The following is a 26,463-nucleotide window of genomic DNA, read 5'->3' on the forward strand; positions in this document are numbered from 1 at the left end:
AAATTGTTCTACAGAATGGTTGGATCAGTTGTGATGAGATTTTAAGAATAGCAAGGCTGCACACCTTTGGCATAAGCTACACCCAAAAGCATTTGGTAGATGTAGGAGGAACCCATCAAGAATTGAGAGGCATCCTTGGAGAAGAATATGCAGCAGTATACTCTTCATCAGGGATCTGAACAGAGGTGAATAAAGATGAGGGTGGCTCCATGGGCTGAAAAATCAAAATATTGGAAAAGAATATAGAGTAATCAAATACATCAGAGCAACCAAGAAAAGCATCGACCCTCAGTCTGTGAATCCTTCCGAAATGAAAGCACCTGCCAGCTGCCTTTGTCAGGAGGCAAGCTCAAACTTGCGATCACAGTTTTTCCTTCCAGCCCATGGAGCCACATACCTTGCCTCTGGCAAGAGAGCCAAAATGCAGAATCTCAGTATAATAGATACTCCAATTCAAACTTCTCTCCCCTATTGCTCCTGGAAAGAGGAGTCCTCCTGCTACCACTCATCTTTATTCACCTCTGTTCAGATCCCTGATGAAGAGTATACTGCTGCATATTCTTCTTCAAGGATGCCTGTCAATTCTTGATGGGTTCCTCCTATATCCACCAAATAAAACTGTGATCTCAAGTTTGAGCTTGCCTCCTGACAAAGGCAGCTGGCAGGTGCTTTCATTTCGGAAGGATTCACAGACTGAGGGTCGATGCTTCTCTTGGTTGCTCTGATGTATTTGATTATTCCATATTCTTTTCCAATATTTTGATTAAATACAACCATACCTGCCTTGGTAAATGACCTCAATTATCCTGATCATAGGTAGGTTGTTAAGGGATAGAATTTCCTAGAGCAATGATAATCTGATTAGATAAAGCCACAATTTTAGACTAAAGAGAGTTGTCAATCACAAAAGAGGCCAAACTAAATAAAGGGGGGAGAAAACCAAATCAGAGAGTCAGAGAAAACATGACTATCACTCCTAAGTGCCTTTTTATGTTGGCTGGTGCACATAACAGTTGGAGGTAAAATTTTTATTGATAGACTAGTGACTGAATAGTCCCAGGGATTGCTCTATAACACTGGTTCCCATTTAGTGGTTCAGGAACCCCTTGGGAGTTTATAATGGTTCAAGGGATTCACTCTAAAAATTCTTTGATGGTGCCTAAGCAGTAAATAATTGCCAATTATGTTACAGATACATTTTTCCTTTGTGACAAGCACGTGCCTGTTTGAAGCATTACAATTCGTTTCTGCAACAATTTCAAGCTTTTTTGCAGAAATGTTCTCATTGTAGTTATTGTAAGCACTTGGTGAAAAAAATCTAAAAGAATATGCCTAGTGTATGAAACCCGGGGGTTCACACCACAATTTTGGGGTGAAGAGTTCACAGAACAAAAAAGTTGGGAACTGCTGTTTTACAGCCCATCTTGGTTTTTGAATGGGGGGAGGGTTACATAGTTTGAGGTGGAAGAAGGAAGGAATGATTTATATTGAGCACAGGAGCTTAATTTTGGGGACCTTGTTTTTAAAAATAGTTTGATAACTGTATTTCACTATAATTGGTTTCCATTTTATATTATACAGCTAACAGGTTGGTTTGGCTAGAATATGGAAGGGTCATGAATGAGAATAATATGAAATAATCCTGGAAAGGGAGGTGAGGGCCAGATTGTGGAAGGTTTTAAAGTGCTTGACTGAGGAGTTAACATTTTATTCTAGAAGAGAGAGCTATTGAAGATGTTCAAACAGGAGAGTGACATTATTGGGCTTAGTTGACACTTGGATTGCATCTGGCACTAATAACCTCTCCTACAGAAGCTACAATTACTTTTGTAGCTCTAAGAGTCAAGTGGAATGTTGAGCAGATAGGAGGTTGGGTGCCGCCAGCGGCTGTGGCATTGAAATGGCCTAATGCCACGGAGAGTGAAAACACAGGCCAGGTGGAAGAGTAAAGAACAGCTGTTTATTTAACTGAGGGACAGGGCTCATATACCTTTTAGACAAGCAGAATCAACAAATCCACATGCAAGGCATTTGCATAATGCACAACTTCCTCGTGCTTTTGTTCCCCTTTTGCCATAAACAATATTGTGTTAATAGCCCACAGGTGGTATTTAGCATGTGTGTGCTGTGGGGGCTTTTGAGAGAGCACGTGTGTACTGAGGAGGCTTGAAGAGGCTTCATCCTGAGCAGCACTGCTGAGGGAGGGATGGAGAGCCCACGTGCTGAGTTATCAACCCAAGGGCAAGAACAGGCCTCTGGCCTGTATCTCATTCCAGAATGGACTTTCTCAGAGCTGGCCCTCTACAATTGGGTTGGCAGTTTTAAGACTGACAAGAGAGAGTTGATGGTGGTTTTAGAGAAACAGAAGACAGAACAAAGATTAGGAAAATGACTTTTTTTTTTTTTTGAGAACTATTTAACTCATTGTGAAGAAACATTATAAAGAGAATTTATTGAGGGGATTTGGAAAACTTAACTAATTCTATGAGGAGGGAGTTTGAAAAACTGTTAAGAGAAGACAGAAAGATGATGAAAAGAACTTCTTTCCTAATGAAATTATCTTAACTTTTATCTCATAAAGATGATGGAGAGTTCTTGAGAAATCAGTTGCTACCCTGAGTGAACTGAAAGTGTTTCTATAAGTCATCTGCAGTTACAAGGAAAGTTAGAGGTAACCCTTGGCTATAATTTTCCTCACAACTAAAATATTGTTTAAAAAATAAACTAAAAACTTTTGTCTTTGTGTTACTATTAGAATAATAAGTTGTGGGTCCAGCAATTAATATTATTTAAGCCTAGAAAAGGAAGGGTTTTGAGATGTGCAACTGTTTGTGAAAAAGGAAGCTTCATCCAGTTTATCAATATTAAGAGTTAATAAACTGGGATAGAGAGGGGCTTAGCTTAGAGCTTGACAAATATTGCAATTTAGTTATTAGTGAATTTATCATCAAGAAATATCCAAACATATCCCCTTATTACTCTAGAACTCATTATGATGAGAATGAACATGCTAAGGGATCAAGTAGCAAACCGTAGGGTGATTTACAAGTGAGCGTAGATGATTCTGTAGAATCTTGTTACCACCATGACCACTTGTTAAAGGAATCCAAGCATCGCTAATCCTTGGTAGAACATCATGAGTGAAAAATTCTGGTGACTAAAAACTGAATTATGCTATTTCTACAACGGTGGACTACCAGATTAACTTCCACAATTTATCTTGACAGCAAGGTTCATGCCATGTTTGATTGCCGATATAGTTCTCAAAAAAGCATTGTAAACGTACTACAATTCTGCTGACTTGGCCTGTTTTGTTAGTTTCCACATCACCGTCCCTCACAAATCATTGTAATGTGCAGCTCCCCTAACTAGGTATTTAAAACGTGAAATTTCTTATTGGATTGTGAAGGAAAAGTTTCTTTGATCAAATTGGGTTAAAAATTACTGTAACAGAATATGGGTTAGCAATACCAATATTAATTCACCTTTTATCAAAAGCTTTATTTCAACATTTATCCAACTTTTGTTATGTACTAGAATTTTTGTAAGGCAAGACAGAACATTCAGTTTTCTAGTTTAGATCGTCGTGGCTCATCAACAGGATCTCTGCCTCTAGTTGCTGAAAAGCTATGAGCGTCAATTACAAGATGTTACAACAGACTAGAAACACAAGTCCTTTGAATGTCTATCTGGCTATGACATGTGAATAGATTCTAGTCTTGTACAAACATTGAAGTGTACATATGTAAACTTTGCCTCAAAGGCCCAGATGCATGGGATTCTCTCCTTCCTGGTGGAGATTGATTAATTGATGCTCTATTCCTGCATGAAGGACAAGGCAAAGTAGATGACAGCTGGAGAGAAGAGAGATAGTTTTTTGTCTGTTTATTTGGGTTTGTTTGGATTTTATTTGGTTTCTAGCTGGTAGAGAGAAGATACACTATTCCAGATTTTCTTCAGATCCCTAGAGGGAGAAAGACTCTGGAAAGAAGTTGACATGTAGTGGAGCTAGCACTTCAATCAGGTCCCTTTGTCTAGCTTACCATACTAGAAATTTTGAGCAATTTCCCCTTGGGTGAGACCTGGTGGAACTAAGTTTTATTGCCCCAATGGGAAAGCACATTGTGTGTTGCTCATGTGTGTTGTCTAGTATATATTCTCCTATGTGTACTTTCTCTAATTTGTTTTTCTAACAACTTGGATAATGAGTTTACTTGGTATTTGCTATGTGTGTTCTTTGTGGAGCTGGCATCTGGTGGGATGGGAGTCAAGTCTTGGATATATAGGTTGGGGCACTTCTTTCCCACTAAGGGATAGCAACAGTGCACCTTGAGCACAAAAATTATTTTTTCTACACTAACAATATTTAAGGGAGCAGACAGATTTAAATTTAGCCTAGTACTCTTTCTCTGAGGAGAGTAGTGTGGCCAGCCTCTGAGCCCAACCTCTTATTTCTCCTCCTGGCAGGAGTCAAAGTGTCTTCTTGGGGGAGGCATCTTTAGAGAAATCTTGCCTCCCTGTGAGCCACATCTAGACAGACTCATGTAGATACACAACCTACGTGGGTAAAACAACACCTATACATTCCATACACACATTGCTACAGATCTCATTTTTGTAGAATGTTTATTTTTATAGTATATTACATATTCAACAAAAAGATATGCAATTGAATTTTTTATACTAGAAACCATCAGTCCTGAACCTCTCAAAATCTATGCTATCTCTAGTACATTTTATTTTAAAAGTAAACTTATATTTCCAAGTTCAAAAAATAAACACAAAAGTAATGTTCTGCAGTTATAAAAAAGGTTTTTTCATTATTTAGGCACTTTTGGCAAATTTATTAGAGGAAGATAGAAAGGGTTGGGTTTCATAAAAGACATGGCTATTGAGATAGCAGCATACTTGAACGTAACATTTAAAGTCTAAGCTTACACTGCGAATAGTCATAAACTAGCAAACTGATTCAGTGTTATGCCGGTTTTAATAATAGAAAAATCTGACTTTAGTGGATTATTTTTGTGTACATACAAACTAATATTCTTCTAAGGGTTTTTAAAAAATGATATTTAGGTTTTTTTAAAACCCTTTAAAATGGGATAGATGTTTTCAAATGCTTCATAGATTTCAGAACGCTCTTTGGCACCTACGAAAAAATACAAAGTTTATTCAGTTTACTCATGTGTAGTCTTTAAGATAGAACAGATTCTATTTTAAAACCAAAGTCATAGCTCTTATTCTTAACTCAAACTTCACTGAGTTATTACCAGTTAAATAGCACAAATACTATGGCTACTATTGCTTTAGTTTTCCTGTTCTAGAAAAATAACGTGGGTATCAGTACAGTGTAAAGTCAAGAGGATATGACAACTGTACTTCACAGAATGTTAGTTAGACATCAGTGGTCATTAAGTCCAAACTATGCTGCAAAGGAACCCTGTTTAAAACATTCACGCAAACGGTTATACAGTTTTTGCTTGAGAATCACTGGTGAAGATGAGCCTGTTTCCCTTGGCAAATCATTCTTCTTTTGGACAACTCTGATTATAAGAAAACTCCCTAAAATTAATGCTTTGCATCCCCCTCCTTGTGTTATCTCCACAACTTGTACACCATAGAGTGGGTCCCATAGGGGATATCCACCCAAGGCACTCTCTGGGTCCACACTCCTAAAACTACAGCTCACAAGTTCCTTTGACACAATTTGAAGATGGCATAAAATGTACAGTATTAACAAAACATTCCCTCCACAAACCGTGGTTGCACTGTCCCATAAATACAGCAACAATGGGAAAAGTCAATATATACACTGAGCACACTGTTAGAGGGAGACACATAAGCAGTGGAGTCAGTGTTGGAGTAGGCCCATACTGGATCAAGAGAAGCAATTGCTAAAATTTCATTCTGAGCATTAAGACCTCAGAAATCAGCAAATACTACAAGTCATGGTCTGATTTATCTCGCTGATTGTCTATAATTAAGAAAGTGATGAAGAAAATACAAGTAATGCAGATTAAATCTAAAAGCATGTCTTGTGTACAGTTTTTCCCCACCAGAGTTAGTAGTTAAATATTTATCTGCACACCCCTGTATGTAGGGAACACAAATGGCCAAGTCCAGGGGTGGGGAACCTGTAGCCTCAAAGCCAAATGTAGCTTTCTAGGTCCTTGGGTGTGGCCTTTTGACTATGTCCAAATTTTACAGAACAAATCCTTCTATTAAGGGGATTTGTTCTGTGAAGTTTGGATTTGGTCAAAGTGCTGCACTTGAGAACCTAGAGGGCCATGTGTGGCCTTGAGGCTGCAGGTTCCCCACCCCTGGCCAAAGCAATTCACATCTCTAACACTGCAGGGCCCCAATACTCTTTCCCTTCTTGTGGCAGTCTCTCCCCTAGGCACAGTGTTTCTGCTGGGCAAGTCACTCAGAAGTGTTTTCTGAGCCTGATTCCCTTTGCAGTTCAACTCAGCTTCACAACTGGATTCTATGGACATCCTCGCTGCTAGGTATAGGGTTTCATACTGGGCAAGTTGCCCTGCCACAAAATACCATTGCTGATGGGAGTAGAGGTGGGGAGAATAATCCTATTCCACTGTACTCTGGAAGAAATTCAAGGGAAAAAGCAAAGAATGAATCTTACTCAATAGCTGGGTTCTTCCTCTATAAATTGATCTCTCCCACTGATTCACTCAACTCATAGCTGGACTCTACTCCATGAGACGCTGCCATAGAGGTGAAGATGATGAAAGAATTTCCCTGTCCCTGTCACCTTGCCTATCTTATCGAGATATCTCCATTGACTTCTTATAGAGCATCTGCAGACACCATTAGCTTTTTAAATGCTACCAGGGGTGTGGTTGATCCTTCAGCCAGCCAATGGCTAGCCACCCTCTAATTCCATCAAACTGATGGAGTCACTTCTTCATGCCTCCTATAAGAGAAGCAAAGTATAAGCATTTCTTTATCCTTCCTTTACAAGTTTTCTATAGGTCACTCAGTTTTGTTTTCTTTCCAACAGATCACTCAGGGTCTGAGCTAAGGTTATAGAAGATACAAATGTCATTATCTTAACAACTTGTTGTCTTTGTTATGACCCCTTATATCCTATAATTTCATCAAGTGGAGGGAACTCAATCAGGCATCCTGTAGCCCATTCCCTTAAGCCTCCCATTCTACCTAAATATGCTCTTCTGCAACTTCCACTAATTAAAGTTAAGCAGAATTAATCTTATTCCCCTTCATTATCATTATAAATACTTGAAAATCACTATCGTGTCCCCCTAAATTTTATCTCCTCTAGATTTAACACTTAAAATTCATTCAGTGAATTTATAAATGGCATGATAATACAGGATCTTCAGCTTGTCTTCCTTTATGTACTCTCCAGTTTATCAATATCTTGCCTAAAGTATGCTAGCCCAGATGAAGTCTGGCCAGAGTATAGTGAAATTATCATTCTGTGTACCACACACTATGACTCTTTTCATGCAGCCTAAAATCACATCACTTTTTTATTGCCAAGTCATACTGTTGGCTTACAGTGAGCTTGTAGTCTGCCATAACCTCTAGATATTCTTCAGAAAATTTTCTTCCAGCTATACCTCGCCCCTTCTTATATTTCTTTTAAATTCATCTCAATTGTTTCATCTCATTGTTCTAGCCCACTGAGATTTTTTTTTGGATCCTTCTTAATCCAAGGTGTTATCAAATTGCAGCTTTGTGTCATCTGCAAATTTGACAATCATGTTGCATATGCCAATTCGAATAATTAAAAAGCTAAATGGCAAAGGACTTACGATGCCTAAGAGATCCACTAGAAGGCTTCATCTATCCCATTAATGACTAATCAGGTAAGTTCATCTAATCAGTTTAAAATTCACCTAACTAAACTGTTATTTACCCCCATCCAGGGGTGAGCTGGAACCAGTTCAATTTGACTCAAGAGAATTGTTAATTTTTCAGTGTAAGCATATACACTTCAGAATGCACCAAACATTACAACTTGGCTTGATTTTTTGCTTTGTTGGTTGTTGAGACATAAGGTGATGAGGAAAAAAAGTATTATTGATTAGCTTAAACTTAAAAATATTAGGTATATACATTTTTCCAGAGAGCTGGTAGTTAAACATTTACTATGTAAATTAGTAAATATATCTCTATTTTGTCCATGAGAACAAGCAGACTATACCTTGTCAAATGTTTTGATAGGCAGTCTGTGGCTACATGCTTCCCTAATTTATTGGTAAAGAAGCCTTAAAAAAAAGTGTCAAGTTTAGTCTGGCATGAGCTAGGCTTGGAATCTTTGCTGAATGTAAAACAGCAAGTTCTATCTAAGCTAAAATAATATCTCTGGTTAACAAGTGCTATGGATGATTACATTAATAGCCATATTCAAAGGACTCTGGAATTCTTCGAAAAACAAATTATTCCAGAGTCATAGTCTATTCCACTATCAAATTAAATGCCCTACAGGATGTTTGGGGTATAGAATTTTTTGTTTTATTAGGACCATTAACCAGCTTTGCCCAAGAACAGTGCCTCTGAAGCTTAATGGAGGATATTTTAGACTAGTATTCTCCCTTATCTCCTTCTCTGTGAAGAAAACCCAAAGGAAGCCCCAAGGTCTCTCTTTCCCACTCCCACTCTCTACCCCTGTCTTTTGCCTTTCTTTGTATCCCCAGCTCAGTGCCTGGCACACAGTAGACATTTAATAAATGTTTAGCGACTGACCTAGCCCCATCCATTCTACCATGGGGAACACATTCAGGTAAAGTTTAATTACAACAAATGCCATTAAAAAGGAAGGTTCAACATAAAGCTTTTTATATATTCCAGAGGATAGTACAGAAATAATGGGCTGGTCACTTCATACAGTGCATAATTCTGTAGAGGTGATTTCTGTCCCACAAAGCCCAAATGTAACACTAGAGACAAACTGTCTAGTACATTGACCACCAACTCCCAACTCATGACTAATTTGTGGTTAATTGCTGAGCTGAAGAGAGAAGGTGTGCTGCTTTATATGGTATTATATAGTCACATGGGAATAGCTATTTTTTTTGTTGTTATTTATTTTTCAGTCATGTCCAACTCTTCATGACCCCATTTGGGGTTTTCTTGGCAAAGATACTGGAGTGGTTTGCCACTGCCTTCTCCAGCTCATTTACACATGAGGAAACTGAGGCAAACAGGGTAAGTGACTCGTCCTGGGTCACCCTGCTAGTGTCTGAGGCCAGATTTAGTTCAGAAGATGAGTCTTCCTGACACCAGGACCAGCACTCTATACACTGGGCCATCTGGTTTTATTTCCTCAGCACTTTCTAGCACTTATTTACCAGCTAAATTACCTTTCTCTTTTCCTATTCCTCACCACTGCTTCCCTCTTCTATGATTTTCCCCATACTACTTGTGGTTACTAATGGGCTGAACTGATAATCACAAAGTAGATTGGTTTTCATCTTGAACTCTGATCGACAAAGAGGTTGTGAGAGGGAGGGAAAGATCAATACCACAACTCTCAACTGCAGGAAGTCCTCTGGCTGCTTTTGTAGGAAAGGGTGTGTGTGTGTGGGAAGAACACAATAGAGACTATGTTTCTGTATCAGGAGGGCAGAGTTTATAATCTCAAAGAGGATCATAAACATGTCTGAAAGGTTCGGAATCGCCGGATAGAAGAAACTCTCAAAGTAGAAGGCAGAAGAATCAAAACATTTATTTAGGCTCCACAGTAACCAACCCATGAACCAGAAGCCCCATTTTGATATGTTGGTCATAATCTTCCAGGCCCAATAAGTACGCCTTGAAAGAGTAACCAGGAGGCTACAGAGAAACATGATTGCGTAAAGCAAAATCATGTTTCCCCCTTTTATGGTAATAAGATTACCCACTGGACTGAAGTCTTTGTTCAGCTTCCTCCCGTAGGTCAGCTCTGCTACTGGCAGCTCCTGCTTCAGCTGTGGCTGTAACTGACGTAACTGTCGTAACTGCCTCTGTAACTGCCTCTGGCTCCAACTGTCGCTGTAACTGTCGCTGTAATGGCCTGAAGTCTTTGTTCAGCTTTCTCCCGTAGGTTAGCTCTGCTACTGGCAGCTCCTGCTTCAGCTGTGGCTGTAACTGACGTAACTGTCGTAACTGCCTCTGTAACTGTCGTTGTAACTGTCGCTGGCTCAAACCGGAAAAGGAAAGAGAGAACTCTTCGAGCTGTCCTCTCCCCTCTTATAGGGTCTCTGACATCATCAAGCTCCGCCCTAATGACCAGGGCCGATTGGTTCCTGAGTTGGCTCCTCCCCCTAGGGTAGACCAGGTTCTGGAGCTAACACCTCCCCTCAGCCAGCCCCATGACTCATCACACAGGAAGTTCTGGTCCTCCCGGCACGCTCCCCGGGCCCCCCGCCCCGGAAGAGCAAGCCACAGCGTCCAGAGGCCCAACGAGGCAAGCCGAGCCATTCAAAGAAAACAAAAGCCATTATGGCTACACTCCACCCCTTGTTATAGGATACATAATCTAATCAGCCATGTATCCTAGAACATACATTGTGATCCAATTACAAAGGAAACTAAAACATATCATTCATTATAAAGCAAAACATATCATTCAGTGACATTCCCAAACATTGGTTAATGATTCAAATGTGATCCACCCCTAGATCCCAGCAAAATAATCTTTTCAATCAATCATCCCCAAAATAATTATTAATAATTCAAATGTCCACCCCTAAATCCTTGTATCCATTACATAGGATCAATAATATCATAACAATAAAACAACACAGCAAGGATAACACAAAATAAGTAAACAGAACACTATCATCATTTCCACCCCCCTTGAACGATTGGGGCTCAAAATCTTGGGGTGAGGGGTGAAGGTCTCATTTTCCATAGCTTCTTCATGCTGAAATTGGATGTAGAGATGGCCCTGCCCCCAAAAAGTCCCATTCCAGAGGTCATTTCTTTAACGAGCTGGCAGGAATTCCAAGAATGCTACATGCTTAGGCAGTCACCGGAAAGTGCAGGGTGCTTAAGCCTGAAGGAAACAAAACTAGCAACAAGGTTAGCCAAAACAAAGGACAAAAAGAATAGACAAGTATGGACTATAATTCTTCAAATAAAATCATCTCAAGTTTGGTTGAGATTTCAGTTATGCAAAGATCCAACATCAGAGCCAAACTCAGGTGGGAAATGTTTCTTTTCAAAAGGAACATAATGAGGAAGCCAAGAGGATCCCACCCTAGATATAGACTAAGATTGTCCTCCCAGCCTTTCTCCAGATGTACAAGTTTTCATCCGTTAATCACACAAGGTCACCTTCAGTCTGAGTGGCTTGTAGGCTTGCAGGAGCAGTTCTTATTTCCCTATTTCTCGTGTTATCAAGTCCTCTATACATTCTGTATAATTCATTGGTTGGAATTCCATCTATCATTTCAAAACCTACCCCTGCTCTCAATAAAGTAGTAAACATTTCTTTCCTTGTTACTCTCCTTTGGCGCCAAGTTTGCTGGTTATTCACTCTTCTCTCTCGAGGAGATCTATCCCTTCCCCAGTCACCTAAGTCATATAACTGTAAAATCTTATTTATCACTGTTGTAAGACGGCTCCCTACTTCTCCAAGTAATAAATTCAAAATTAGTTGTTTATAAGCAGGGGGAGCTGTCCTAATTATTAAATTCCTATGAGGCAGTTCCATTGAATCATTGTAATATTTGTCTGCAGTTCCTGTCATAATGGCAGTCTTCATTACCTCCTCCTTTAGTCTCATGATACAATCTCTAAGTGAATACCAGGGTCTGTGCTCAGTGGGCCACATAGAATCAGTAGCATATCTCTTATTGCATCCCACAGCGGCTAATGCCAACAGAGTAGTCCTGCTATCACCATCTCCTTGCTGATGATGTTCCCTAAAAGCTTGTTGAACTAGAGGATCATGGCTGATACCTATGAATCTCATGCAGTCTGTCCCATCTACTGATATTCCACCGGCCCCTTGATCACTGAGTCTTACCATCCAAGATATCAATGGTTCTCCTATTCTTTGGCTGAATCTACTCAAAATATCTGTGACCTCTTGCGGTGAGAAATCTTCCTGAATTTCCCTTGTAACTGAATCTTCACCTCGGGTTTCTGTCTTCCTCCTTTGTATGGGTCGAGCCCTTGTCTGATCATTTAACCATCTCCTATTCTTTGTGTGAGGCACATCCTGAACCCCAGTAGTGTTTTGTGCCTCAGCCCCTAACATTGTCTCATTCTCTCCCCACTCACTTCCTCTGCCACCATGGCCAGGACGAAGCAGGCAGTCAGGCTCTTTCTGGGCTGGGTTGAAATGCACTCTGGGCTTTTTTGGTCTCCTGTTGCTCTTAGCCACATTAATAGAAAAGTTCTCATTTGAGTCAGTTTGGTCTCCTGCTATCTGAGATTCCTCTTCTTCCTGTGGGGTAGGAGTGCCCCCATGTCTTTCACTTAATCTCAATCTTTCGTATACTAGCCGGTAGGCTGATAACACTATCCAGCTTTGCCTAGATAGTGATGCCCCTGACTGAATCCCAACTTCTCGTAAACACTTTTCCAAATCCCTAGGATCTCCTCTCCGTAGCCTTGGTTCCCAGTTTTCACAGGGTCCAGCTTTTTTAGCCAATTCTTTTGCTAGGGAGGAATAAAATGGATCCTCCCATCCTGGGATATTCATCTCTTCCTCTGGAATTGTTCTGCTTCTAAATAGAGATCTTATACCTAGCGATCCTGTTCGTGACGCCAAATGTATCAGGAGGGCCGAGTTTATAATCTCAAAGAGGATCATAAACATGTCTGAAAGGTTCGGAATCGCCGGATAGAAGAAACTCTCAAAGTAGAAGGCAGAAGAATCAAAACATTTATTTAGGCTCCACAGTAACCAACCCATGAACCAGAAGCCCCATTTTGATATGTTGGTCATAATCTTCCAGGCCCAATAAGTACGCCTTGAAAGAGTAACCAGGAGGCTACAGAGAAACATGATTGCGTAAAGCAAAATCATGTTTCCCCCTTTTATGGTAATAAGATTACCCACTGGACTGAAGTCTTTGTTCAGCTTCCTCCCGTAGGTCAGCTCTGCTACTGGCAGCTCCTGCTTCAGCTGTGGCTGTAACTGACGTAACTGTCGTAACTGCCTCTGTAACTGCCTCTGGCTCCAACTGTCGCTGTAACTGTCGCTGTAATGGCCTGAAGTCTTTGTTCAGCTTTCTCCCGTAGGTTAGCTCTGCTACTGGCAGCTCCTGCTTCAGCTGTGGCTGTAACTGACGTAACTGTCGTAACTGCCTCTGTAACTGTCGTTGTAACTGTCGCTGGCTCAAACCGGAAAAGGAAAGAGAGAACTCTTCGAGCTGTCCTCTCCCCTCTTATAGGGTCTCTGACATCATCAAGCTCCGCCCTAATGACCAGGGCCGATTGGTTCCTGAGTTGGCTCCTCCCCCTAGGGTAGACCAGGTTCTGGAGCTAACACCTCCCCTCAGCCAGCCCCATGACTCATCACACAGGAAGTTCTGGTCCTCCCGGCACGCTCCCCGGGCCCCCCGCCCCGGAAGAGCAAGCCACAGCGTCCAGAGGCCCAACGAGGCAAGCCGAGCCATTCAAAGAAAACAAAAGCCATTATGGCTACAGTTTCCCCACCCCTTAGGGTTAGGAAGTCCTTGTTATAACCACCACCCCCATCCCATAAAATTATCTGGACCCTTACCAAAAAATGGGGTGGGGCTGAAGTTCTATAGCCCAGCGACCACAAGCATCTTATGCTAAACTGGAATTGCTAATGTTAGTACAGAAAAGTCAGTGAAATCAAGAAACGGCACTGGTAATAACTTTCCCTTTCTCTCTTTCTTTTTTGCAAGGGTTTGGGGGAGATGAATACCTCTGGGAAGGAGGTTAATGATGAAAGAACCAGAGATTCCTGAAATTCAGCTTGTCCAAAACAGAAATCATCTTCCCTCCAACATTTCCCTTTGCTTCTTTCTTTTCTCCATTGACAATCAGGTGGACAGTCAATAAACTTTTTATTAAGTGCTTCCCATGTGCCAAGTATTGTGTTAAATGTTGATGGAAAGAAAGGTAAAAACCAGTCTCTGCTTTCAAAGATCTCACAGTTGGCAGAGACAACATGCGAATAATAATGACTCTGTGAAACTCCTGGTATGCCAGGCTTCTAACTTTGGAGTCATATTTGACTCTACTACCTCCCCATCCCAGTCCAATTAACTTCCAAGTCCTGTTGAATTTACCTAGATGTAAGGTTGTGGGGCAAAGCTTCTTTTGGGCTGAGCGGCTCATTCCCACTGGTCTGCTGATTCCTAGGTAAAGGATGTAAAATTTTGAAGTGACCCTGCATGCGAAAAGGTCAGGAAACTCTAAAAATGATGATGATGATAAAGATTTGTTGTTCATTTGTGTCCAACTCTTTGTGATTCTCTTATGCGGTTTTCTTGGCAAAGATACTGGAATGGTTTGCCATTTCCTTCTCTAGTGGATGAAGGCAAACACAAGTTAAGTGACCTAAGTGTTTGAGGCTGGATTTGAACTTAGGTCTTCCCGAATCCAGGTCTAGGACATTATTCACTGAGCCACCTAGCTGCCTTTTAATACTAATGATAACTAGCATTTATATAGACTTTAACATTTATAAAACACTTTAGAATGATTCTCTCATTTGATCCTCACAACAAGCCAGTGAGGTAGGTTCTATTATATCTCCATTTTACAGATGGAGAAACTGAGGCTGAACAAGGTTATGTGATTTGCCACAGGTCACACAGCTAGTAAATGTCTGAGGCAGAATTCAAACTGAGGTCTTGCTGACTCCGTTATTCTCTATTCACACCATCACACTGCTGCCAGACAGGGGCCTTGTCTCAATGCCTTTTTTTCTCCCTACTCACACACTGATGCTGGTGAATAGGAGAGATAAAGCTGAAACTACCAGGGAGTCCAGCTGCAAAGCTGAGCAAGTTGGAGAGAGAAATTGAGTTTAGCAGTTTGAAGCTGGGATATGGGCTTTGATTCTCTTTAAGAGCATAGCATCAGCCTAGGCTGCAATGTCATCTCGGACCAAAGCAGTAAACAGTGCAAACTACGGTCAAGCAAGACACACCAGCAAAGAGCAAGTCTAGGGGGGAAGATCATGAAACCATGCTGACCATGTTCATTACCAATGTATGTTATACAATCTCAAGTTGGCCCTTAATTCAGCAAAGCAATCCTTTTTACTCCTCTTGAATTGAGTCACCTTTTCAACCTTTCTCAAGTCTCATGGCCTCCCTTCCTTCTATTCTTTCAGCTCAGGACTTGCCTCATTCTCCCCTGAAAAACTTGAGGACATGTACCAAAGAGCTCCCTGTTCCCCTCCCCCTTCATTTAACATCGGTCAAATGTCTTTTCCTATTCTTTTCTTCACTTGACTCACATGAAGAAGTGACCCTTCTTGCCAAGACAAATCCCTCAATATGCATCCTTGATCCCATTCCATCTCATTTTCTCCAGCAGATTGCCTCTCCTATCATCTCTATTCTCTCTTCAATCTCTATCGGTTGCTTTCTTAGTGCTTATAAACATGACTATTCCTCCCTCATCCTTAAAAGACTCTCACCTACCATCCCTGCTAGTTACATCTGTCCTCTCTTTTGTAGCTAATCTCCTTTAGAAGGTTGTCTACAATCAATGCTTTTCTCTCCTCTCATTTTCTTCTAAACCCTCATAATTAAAAATTTTGACCTCATAACTGAAATAACTCTTCAAATTTACCAATGAACTCATAATCGTTAACATAATAGCTTTTCCTCAATCCTCTTTTTCCTTGAGGTTTCTACAGCCTTTGACAATGCCAATCACCTTCTTCCCCACCTGGATACTCTCTCTCCTTTCTAGACTTTCCTGACACTGTTCCTCCTGTCTGCTGTTCCTTCTCAAACTCTTGCTAAATCTTCCTCCAGGTCATGCCCATTAACCGTGAGTATACCCCAGAGGTCTGTCCTTGACCCTCTACTCTTCCTTCTCCTTTTATAATATCTCCATGTTGATCTCATCCACTCCAGTTGGTTCAATTATCATTTCTATGCAGATGATTCTCAGATCTATTTATCCTTCCCTAACCTCTCTTCTGACATCCAGTCTTGTACTTATGTGCTTATTAGACATCTGAAATTCAATATGACCAAAACAGAACTCATTTTTCCTTCCATCTTTGGAACTTTCCTGTTACTTTTGAGGGCACTCCAACCTCCAGTTATCCAGGCTTACAATCTTGGTGTTATCCCCGACTCTCTCACACTCGCTCCATATATCCAATCTCTTGTTAGTCATGTAGGTTCTACCTTCACATTTCCTGAGTGTATTCCCTTGCCTCCACTCATACAGATACTACCATACAGCTACCTAAGGGATCTTCTGAAAAAAAAATCTAACCATAACACTCCATTGAAGACGAGGACAAACTGAAAGGGCTAAAGTAGGTGGATAGGCTTCCACACTTCCTAATACATGATATCTCCACAGCAGAATTTACTGGTTCTAATATAAAGGATTCAAAAAACCCTGGGCTGTTTCTAGGGAGAAACCCTGAACACTGAAGGAGGAACCCTCTGGGTCCTGGATGGAACATGGTGCTGCCTCTAATGAGATACAAAGGCCTGAGGCGGGGAAGCGTGGGTGATTGCTAGAAAACCTTAGGGAACCATGTGGTACATTTAAAATACAGTACTCTGAGAGTACATACAATATTCGAATGTTTGCAAATGTTAGTTTGATAGAGAAAATGGTGATAGGATGATAGAGAAAGGGCTAATGATATCTGTGTGAGGTCTGTCCCTAACTACCCTACCTTTCATCAGGAGACATCTAATTTTGTTTTAAGATAGGAGAAGCTACTATCGAGCGCTGGGATCAAAGGCATAGTTCTTACAGAGCCCACGGACTATGATAGACTGGCTCCAATTCTCAATAGAACTGTGTAGGATGTCTTGCTGTTGATATAACTATGGCTGCATAAGTGCAAGGAAGGGGGGAGGGAATAAGCATTCATATGGCACCTACTATGTGCCAGGCATCATGCTAAGTGCTTTTTACAAATTTTATCTCATTTGATTTTCACAGCAATCCTGCAAGGTAGGTGCTACTATTATCCCCATTTGACACATGAGAAAAATTTGACACATGAGAAAACTGAGTTAAGCAGAGGTTAAGTGGCTGAGGACATATTTGAAGTCAGGTTTTCTTTTCTTTTTTTGTCAGTCAGCGAGCATTTATTAAATCCCATTGTGCTCACCAATATTAATAATATCAATAGCAATGATCGTACTTTATATTTGTAAAAAATGCAATGCAGAATAGACTTCTTGAGGGCCAATGATGATGAAGAATGCTACCTGCTTCCTTACAGAAATGGACTCAAGGTACAGAATGAGAGACATATTTTTGAACATGGCCAGTGTAGGGAATTGGTTTGCTTTACTATGCATATTCTGATGATTTTGTTTTGCTTTTGTTTTTCCTTTTCTACCCCCATGAGAATGAGGTGGGAGAGAAAGAAAATAAATAAGTGTCAATAGAAAACATTTTTAAGACAAAAGACTGATTTTTGTTTTTGTCGGTATTCCATGTGATTCTCACCCTGTAAGGTAAGACAGGGGTGTGATCCATACTTTTCAAGTGAAAAATTGGGACCCAAAGAAATAAAATGACTTGTCCAAAGTCACACAGCTATTAGGTGAAGATGGAAGTCAGGTTTTCTTGACCCAGGCCCAGCACTCTATCCAATGCAACACCAAATCTAAGGACTTAAAGAAATACTGTCAACCTCTATGCCCAGTAGTCTGTATAAGTAAAAATTGATCTATCATAGAGAGGAGTCTAAGAGCATGCTGAAGAAATTGAAAGCCTTTTTGTGTGGTTTTAAAATATCCATAGGTATGGGCCACTGAAGCCCATGGATCAGTCAGAATCTGCTGCAGGGAAACAAGATCTTGGAGATGACCTAATGGTCAGAGCCATCCCTCCTGGGAGGGGAAAAGGGCTTAGGAACAGTGGCCAAAACAACCTCTGTTCCAGAAAAGCAGTAAAAGAAAGATGATGAAGTTGAGCTGTGGTCTAGACAGATACATCAGGGATATTGGATGTACCTTTCCAGGTGTGCTGGTAAATGTTTAACAACTGGCTCTTTGAAAAAATGTATGCATAGAACACGTTTAAGTTTAATTTGCCTTATTACCATTTTCTCCTTCACTTTCTTAGGTCTAGACAATCAACAAAACAGTAAATCAAGCTGTGATTTATAGTGTTTGCTGATTCTTAGGATATAAATGCTCACACTGAAAATTTAATAAATGGCTCTTAGGAGCTAGTAGAACCTGGCTTCTGCAAAACTCTCTATGTAGCTGAGAGGGGAATGCAGAGTTAATGCGCTAGAGACTGAATTCCAAAGGAATCAGCTCTGAGAAACAGAGATGAGGTCAGAGGTAGAGGTCAGCCTAGACCCTGTTCTTGCTTAAGTATGATTCCCTCCCATCTGGACTTGTAGGGTCCCACAGAAATGATGATGAAGACTGAGAAATGCACTCTTGTACTAGAAAGTGAATCACAGGTGACCATGGTATCCTAATTCCTCTATGAAAAACATTTGAGGATAATTCTTTTGCATCCTATGAAAGGGTTAGGGCTTCATACACTTATTGATAAGGACTACCCACACAGCCTGGAGTTTGATAAGGAAGTTGTGCGTGATGACAGCAAAACAGATAGCTGGTCTCTGATATATTTAAACCCAGAGAATAACTCTAGCATGACTGCATTAATTGGTACCTTGCCAGGTTTATTTGAGATACTAGTAACTTACTGTAAGCAGCATGTTAGGACTTGATGGTTGAACATTTTGACCATGCAGCTTGTGCCAAGGCCCGTGTAAAGATAAATACAAGTGGTGGCAGAGAATGGGCCCAGAGCTCTGATTTCTTCAACTCAGGAACAAATTCAGAAAAAAAGTTGATTTGTGGCTCTCTGTTGCCTAACAATGGAAGAATTAGTGGAGGGAGAAGTGCAGTTGGTGGATAAAGGTGTTCTCATTGCAAGAGTGGGACATGGTGATAAACCTAAGGTGAAGAGCACAGAATCCATAGTCCTGACTCTTGACCTTTTCAAGAATTGTCATAGAATATTACCATCTCTGTGATGAAAGATCTCAGAAACCATATAAAAGAACGGCTGTTCAGCAATATCGTTACAGAATTCCAAAGTCAGTATACATCAATCAAAGAAGGTAGAAGCCTTCATTAAACGCCTACTATGTACCAGGCTCTGTGATAAGCACTTCACAAATATTATCTCATCTGATCCTCACAAATACCCTGTGAATTAGATGCTATTACTTCCATTTTACATTTGAGTAAACCGAGGCAGACAGAGGTGAAGTAACCCGCCCAGGGACACACAGCTAGTAATTGTCTAAGTCTGGACTTGAACTCAGGTCTTTCAGACTCCAGACCCAGTGCTCCAGTCACTACACCACACAGATGCATTTTAAAGTATTTTTAAAATACTGTCAATTCTTCTATCACTTATTTTGAAAATTGAAATTTGTCCAAATGTGATTGATATATTAGAGAACAGTCTGAGCATGACACCAGTTTCGTGCTTGCTTATGTATGACTTCCTCTGCATGAAAGAGCTAGAACACAGAAAATTGCACCCCGCTGAACTGAGCCCTGTAGGAACTTTAAAAGTTATTGAAAAACAGTTACAATGGTTTGAAGATAACTACTAAAATATTGAAGCAGGCAGCTTCTGGATCATCCTCTTTTATTATCTGTACTGGCTTAAAATATAAATCACTTTCTGCTGGTTTGCTAACCTCCTCCTTTCATCCAAATTAATCTGGAGGCCACACATGACTTTTTTTGCTATATTCAACATTTTAGTGGTTATCTTCAAGCCATTGCATGGCCATGAAAACTTGGAGAGGAAAGAGTATTTGGGAGGACAAAGGGTATAATAAAGTCAAATGCTGCAGAGGTCAAGCAGGATTGGTCTCAGTAAAGGCCATTAAGATGTAAGAACTGCCACAGTCCTGGTAACTTTGGAGAGTAGGTTCCTTTGAAAGATGAGGTTGGAAACCAGACTGTAGAGGTTTGGAAGAAAGTGAGTGGGGAGGAAGTAGCAGTACCAAGTGCAGACAGCTTTTTCACGAAATTTAGCTGAGAAGGGGAAGATAAGATGATTGCTAGTGGGGATTATAGGGTTTTGTGAAGTTTTTTTTTTCTTTCAGATGGGAGATTGGGCATGTTTGTAGACATCAGGGAAGAAATCTATAGACAGGGAGAGAATGAATATTAAGGAGAAAGGGTGGGGTGATAGTGGGAGCAATCTGGTAGAGAAGATGGGAGGGGATAGAATTAAGGGGATACAGAGAGGGGTTGGCCTTGTAGCACCTATAGCAGCAGGACAGAAGACTGGAAAGATCCAGTTTTGTGTAGATTACAGGATTTTGAACAAGAGAAATAAAATGGATCAGTATACGACGCCAGTACTTCAGAATTCAGTTCTGATATGCCTGATTCTCATAGCAGAGGAAACAAAAGAGCTATTTTAGGCCAGGCCTAGTTTAGGCTATTTCAGTGAAGTACTGGACCATAAAATGCAACAAAACCAACTTTACTTAAGATGAAAAAAAGATAACATTCAGATAAAATTCTACTTTCACCAACTGTCAGCTAAGTCAGAAAGGTATCCCCTCAAGTCAATGGTAATTCTATTAAACTTTCAATTTTGAGTCCCTATAGGCTGGGCTTTTTTTTCCCCACTCTGGTTGCAAGGAAGTCAAACAAATGATAATTTCAGGAACTGCTTTATCTTCCCTTTTAGGGGAAATGAGCCCAGGCTATATAAAATAGGAGGCAGGTAGGTGGCTCAGTGGATAAAGTCGTAGGCCTTGAGTCAGGAAGACCTGAGTTAAAATGTAGCCTCAGAAACTTACTAGCTATGTGGCCCTGGGCAAGTCACTTAATCTCTGTGGTCTTCATCTACTGAAGAAAGAAACGGCAAACCACTCAAGCATCTTTGCCAAGATACTTCTGGCCCATGGCCAGAACTGGCATGCTATGGTCCAGGGGTCACAAAGAATCAGACATAACTGAACAACGACATAAAACAGTACCTGTTTTACACTGCCCTTCCCTGACCCTATGTCCAGTATGGCCCAGGCACTGAGTAACAAACTAGATTCTTCTCTTCTAAGGAATTAGGGGCAGCAAAAAGCCCTGTGAGAGAAGAATCCCTAGCTTCAGGTCAGCACAGAGAAGCAGCTCTAGGCTAGTGCCTAGAGAGAGGGGACCACAAACACAGTGGAGCATGGCAGGAGCCATGCAGAGCTGGGGAAGCTAGTGGAAAAGGCAGCTGCCACAGGGAACAGGCACCAGCCTTTCAGGACCAGCGCTGCATGACCAAGTAATGCACAAGAGAGGTGGGCAGGCCTTGCATTGTTTGAACAAGTCAGGACTCCCAGACCAGAGCTAATAACTTTTTTCCCCTCTCCTCCCCCCATACTCTTTTAACTTCCCTTTTTCTGTAACAGAGGGATAACCTGAAGCCTTCCTCAGGGTGAGAAAGGCTTATCTCCATTTCTTTTTTGGTTTTGTTTCCTTACCTCCCTGTTTACTTTGTCTTCTAAGATAGTTTTATGATAGGATTAATTATTGTATTGCTGATGTATGTACTTCATTACACAAATGCAGCTGGGAGGGCCATGAGGGAACACCCAGGAGAGGAGAGAGAAATTTGACACTGGGTTGGTTTTTTTTCCCCTTCAAAAGTGCTATTTTTTTCCTGGCTAGGGGTGCAGAGCTGAAGAAGAGAAAATTATTAGTTCTTACAATTCTCAAGGCAAAGGAAGCACATACTGGGATCTCTGTTTAAGTGATGAGTCAGTAGTCTGTGAGGGACCATGACAAGCCGGGCAGGTATGGGAGGAGGGACCTTTGTAATTTTCCCACCTGGTTTGAAAGGAAACCTATTTCTCTAGAGCAGAAGATCCAAAGGATGGACAGTGAGAAAGCTACACCCAAGGAGAAGAGCCAATGAAATGTCTCGGAAAGAAGAGTTCAAGGATGGGGGGCACAGCATATAAAAGGAATGACGACCATGCACCACGTAATACCACACCGCTTTTAGATTAAAAAAAGAAAGTACAGAACACAAGACCCTGCTATTGTTGATTTTTAAAAAAAATTGTAAAAAAAAAAGCTGTCTTAAAGGCTCTCTAGCATTATGCCATACACAAAAACATACATACACACATTGAGAGCATTCTTTGAAAGTGGCAACCACAAAGATAACTTCGTTCAACTGTTTTCTTCTATCAAATGAGGCATGAAACAAGGAGATAAACACTTGTTACTCTCAAGAGGCATGTCCAGCACAGTCACAGGAGCATAGATTTGTAGGTGAAAGCAACCTGGGAGGTAATTTAGTCCAACTCTTTCATTTTATAAAGAATCTGAGGCTCAAAGTAAATGATTTGCAGCTAGGCGGCACCATGAATACGTACACTGAGCCTGGTGTCAAGGAGATCCGAGTTCAAATTTGACCTCAGACACATTAGCTCTGTGACCCTGGGCAAGTCATTTTACTTGTTTTCAGCCTCAGTTTCCTCAACTGTAAAATAGGGATCATAATAGTACCTATTTTCCAGGGTTGGCATAATGCCTGGCACATAGTAGGTAATTATTAAATACTTATTTTCTTCCCTTCTCCCCTTGCTCAGGGTCACACACAGGTTATAAATGGGAGAGCTAAGATTCAAACTCAGGTCTTTTGACCACAAATCAAACATTCTTTTCTTTGCATCAGGCCAAGTCCAAGTAGAAAAGGTATTCCCTAAATATGGGGTGGCTCTCCAGATGCTCATGTTTTCAGGACCTGTCATAATAATTGCACTGATTACAATAAGCCCCAGAATACTATAGGGCTTTCTCAAAGAGATCTATAATTATTTTTAAAAAATTAGCCTAATGTGCCAAGTCATTTAACTCTGTTTGCCTCAGTTTCCTTATGTATAAAATGAGCTGGAGAAGGAAATGGCAAACCACTCCAGTATCTTTGCCAAGAAAACCCCCCCAAAAAGGGTCATGAAGAATCTGACATGACTGAAATATCTGAACAACCAAAAAAAAAAAAACCAACCAACATGGTATGCTGTCTGGAAAATCCCGGAATTTTAAGGTGGAATGTATAAAGGGAGAAGTATTTGATCCTTCCTCCGGCCCCCACCTTTGGAATTTTGGGCACAGGCACTCTTCCCAGGCCACCCACAACTTTGTCCCCTTATTTGACAAAGCTACTTGTCAGTCAATATCCTTACCCTATTAAGCTCGAGGAGAAAATAATGGAGAGAAGACAACATGGCTCACCCATACCCAGTCCCCATCACCAGACCATCGTGGCTACCTAGCTTGTGATGTTAACCTGAGTGGCAGAAGACAAATCCTGGATCCAGTTTTGGGAAGTGTAACCAAAAGGTATTAATGATCAAAATCACAAGATTCTCTAGTATAGCTCAGAGACACCAACGTAAGTTTAAAACAGTAGCTATTTAAGACAGTGGAGATGCATCTCTGTCTTCCTCTTTGTACCAATCCTAGTCATTCACCAGCTCACTCTGTTATTTCTTGTATTAATAACTAATTATTGAATCAGGACCAAGGTTCTTCCCCTATTCTATTTCTTCAATCAGAAATCAACCAGTGTGGTAAATCTTTCTCAAAGACTTATCCAGCCAGGATGGCCAAGATCTAATCAAAGACAGTAAAAGAAATTCTAACTTTAGGCAAATGGGTGTTTACTCAGCCAGGTCTGGGAAGATGTGGATTCTCCCTTTTGTTAGTTGATATGGAAATTGATAAATCTCTTTGACCAAGATTTGGGTGCACAGTGTCATGTACCTTAAGACCCTCTTTGTGATATAGCCCACCTCTTATTGTAATATTCATTCTCTCATTAATTGTTCTCACTCTCAGGAACACCTGCTCTTCCAAAGGCATAAAAACTGGGAGCTCTCTGCCATTAGGGGTCTTTGGTATTTGAGAGTGCCACTGACCTCTTTTATTAATAACATGGTAGCCTCATCAATAAAATAATTACATTAACCAGAAACTATGTCTGTCAAATTTTTTAAACATCACAGTTACTCTCCTGGTTTTCACAAATTAATAATTGATACAAATCACATAGCAGGTATGACTGTTCATAACTTTGAAGGGGAAATAACTTGTGAGATGCTAGGAAACAGCCAGAACTGAGCAACAAAGTGAGTAATAGATAAATCTAGCCAGGAGTGGTGTCACAGGCCAGGAATCCTCGATGCTATGAAGGTTGAGGCTGGTGGCTTGCTGGAGATTGGGAGTTCTGAGCTGCAGCAGGGCTAAAGCTAACTGGGTGTCTACACTAAGTCTGACACCAATGTGGTGAGACCCTGGGAATGGCAGGAAGTGGCCATCAGGCTGCCTAAGGAGGAGTGAATCAACCCAAGTCAGAAACAAATCAGGCTGAAGTTTCTATGCTGCTTGGTAATGGTTTTAGGCCCCTGAGTGATGACCACTGCCCTTCCAGACTGGATATAATAGGAGTACCTAGTCTCCAAAAAAAAAAATAACAGAAATGTCTGATAACAAATGCCTACAGTCTGCAGGAGAGAGGGAAAAGGAATTAAACACTTGAAAAGTCTATTACAGTCGCTTACTCTCTCTTAGTGATTTGAAGAGACAGGTAGTAAACTGAAAGAACACTCTGGCTGTTCAGTACCTTAGACTTAATCTTCATTCAGAGTACCTCCTGGAACATCTCTGTCTCTCCTAATTGTCAAACTACAGACTGCTAGTGCACTGCGGCTGTTCCTTCCTTTACAAAAACTGCCTCAGTAACTCCTCACCTTCCCACACACTCATAATCCTTCCCTTCTCAGAGAGGTGCTTACACTGCTTTGACAACGATTACAAGAAATCCATGTAGCCAGATCTCAGAGGCATTTTGAGTGCCTAGTTACATTAACAATCCACATTAGAAACTCCAAGTGATTAAAAAATTCCATATGATCTGATGGCATACTTGGAGAACTCTAGAGAGTCAATTAAAATTAATTTAAATAATTAATAACTTCAGTAAAGTTGTGGGATATAAAATAAATCCATATAAGTCACTAGTATCCCAATATATAACTGACAAAACCTAACAGGAAGAGCTAGGAAGAGAAATTCTATGCAAAAAAACTACAGAAGATATAAAATATGTGGGAATGCATCTACCATGATTTACAGAGACACTATGAATCCAGTTATAATATCTTCTCTATAGAAATAAGGTCAGACCTAAATGATTGGAGAAACATAAATTGTTCATTGTTAAGTAAGGACAATGTAATAAAAAACAATAGTGCCAGCCAAATTTATTTACTTATTCAATGCTGTACCAATCAAGCCACCTCAAATAATATTTTATAGAGACAGAAAAATAATAACAAAATTAGTAGGAGGAAGAAAAGGTCAAGAACCTCAAGGGTAATAATGAAAAGAAATGGGAAGGTAGATCTCATACTGTACTACAAAGCAGTAATCATTAAAACAATTCATTGGCAGGGCGACAGGGGAAGGGGGGGAGAAGGACAGAGAGGGAGGAAGGCAGAGAGAGAGAGAGAGAGGGAAGGAGGGAAAGAGAGAAATCAAACAAATAGATTAGAGAGATATATAACAGACAGAATCAAGGAAACATATTAACATAGTGTTTTGATAAACTCAAAGATCCCAGTTACCGAAGGAAGGGCTCATTGTTTAACAAAAACTGCTGGAAAAATTGGACAGAAATCTGGAAGAAATTGGAATTAGATCAGTAACTCACACCATATGCTGAGATAAGCTCCAAAGAGATACAGGACTGGGGCAGCTGGTTGACACAGTGAATAAAGCACCCAGCCCTGGAGTCAGGAGGACCTGAGTTGAAATCCAGCCTCAGACATTTGACACTCACTAGCTGTGTGACCTTGGGCAAGTCACTTAACCCCAATTATCTTGCCTTCCCCCTCAAGAAAAAAAGATACGTGACCTAGATATAAAGTATCATACCATAAACAAATTAGAGAAGTGAGGAAGAAATTACAGATAGGGGATGAGTTCATGACAAAACAAATGATAAAAGGGATCACACAAGACAAAATGGACATTATTACATAAAATGTAAAAAGCTTTTGCACAAATCTAATGTAGTGAAAAGAGAAATAGGAAACTGGGAAAAATGCTTTGTGGCAAGTTTTTCAGATAAAGGATTCAAAGGTCTCATATCTAAGATGCATAAGGAACTGATTCCCTAATAGATAAATGGTCCAAGGCTATGAACAGGTAGTTTTCAAATGAAGAAATCCAAGCTATCAATGACCATATGAAAAAAAAATGCTCTAAAACAGAAGAATGCTCTAAG

At 40.5% G+C, this 26,463-nt stretch overlaps 1 protein-coding gene across 1 annotated transcript in view; it reads right to left on the reverse strand.

Annotated features, from left to right (window-relative positions):
• Window positions 1-5,072: 5,072 nt before the first annotated feature.
• TBPL2 (TATA-box binding protein like 2) overlaps window positions 5,073-26,463 on the reverse strand; it is a 71,831-nt gene continuing 50,440 nt past the window's right edge. Inside the window, exon 7 of the mRNA XM_036737063.1 lies at window positions 5,073-5,149. Coding sequence (XP_036592958.1) covers window positions 5,073-5,149 — 77 coding nt within the window. The remainder of the gene's footprint in view (window positions 5,150-26,463) is intronic.

The sequence above is a fragment of the Trichosurus vulpecula genome, chromosome 8 (genome assembly GCF_011100635.1).
Source record: "Trichosurus vulpecula isolate mTriVul1 chromosome 8, mTriVul1.pri, whole genome shotgun sequence".
Lineage (NCBI taxonomy): Eukaryota > Metazoa > Chordata > Mammalia > Diprotodontia > Phalangeridae > Trichosurus > Trichosurus vulpecula.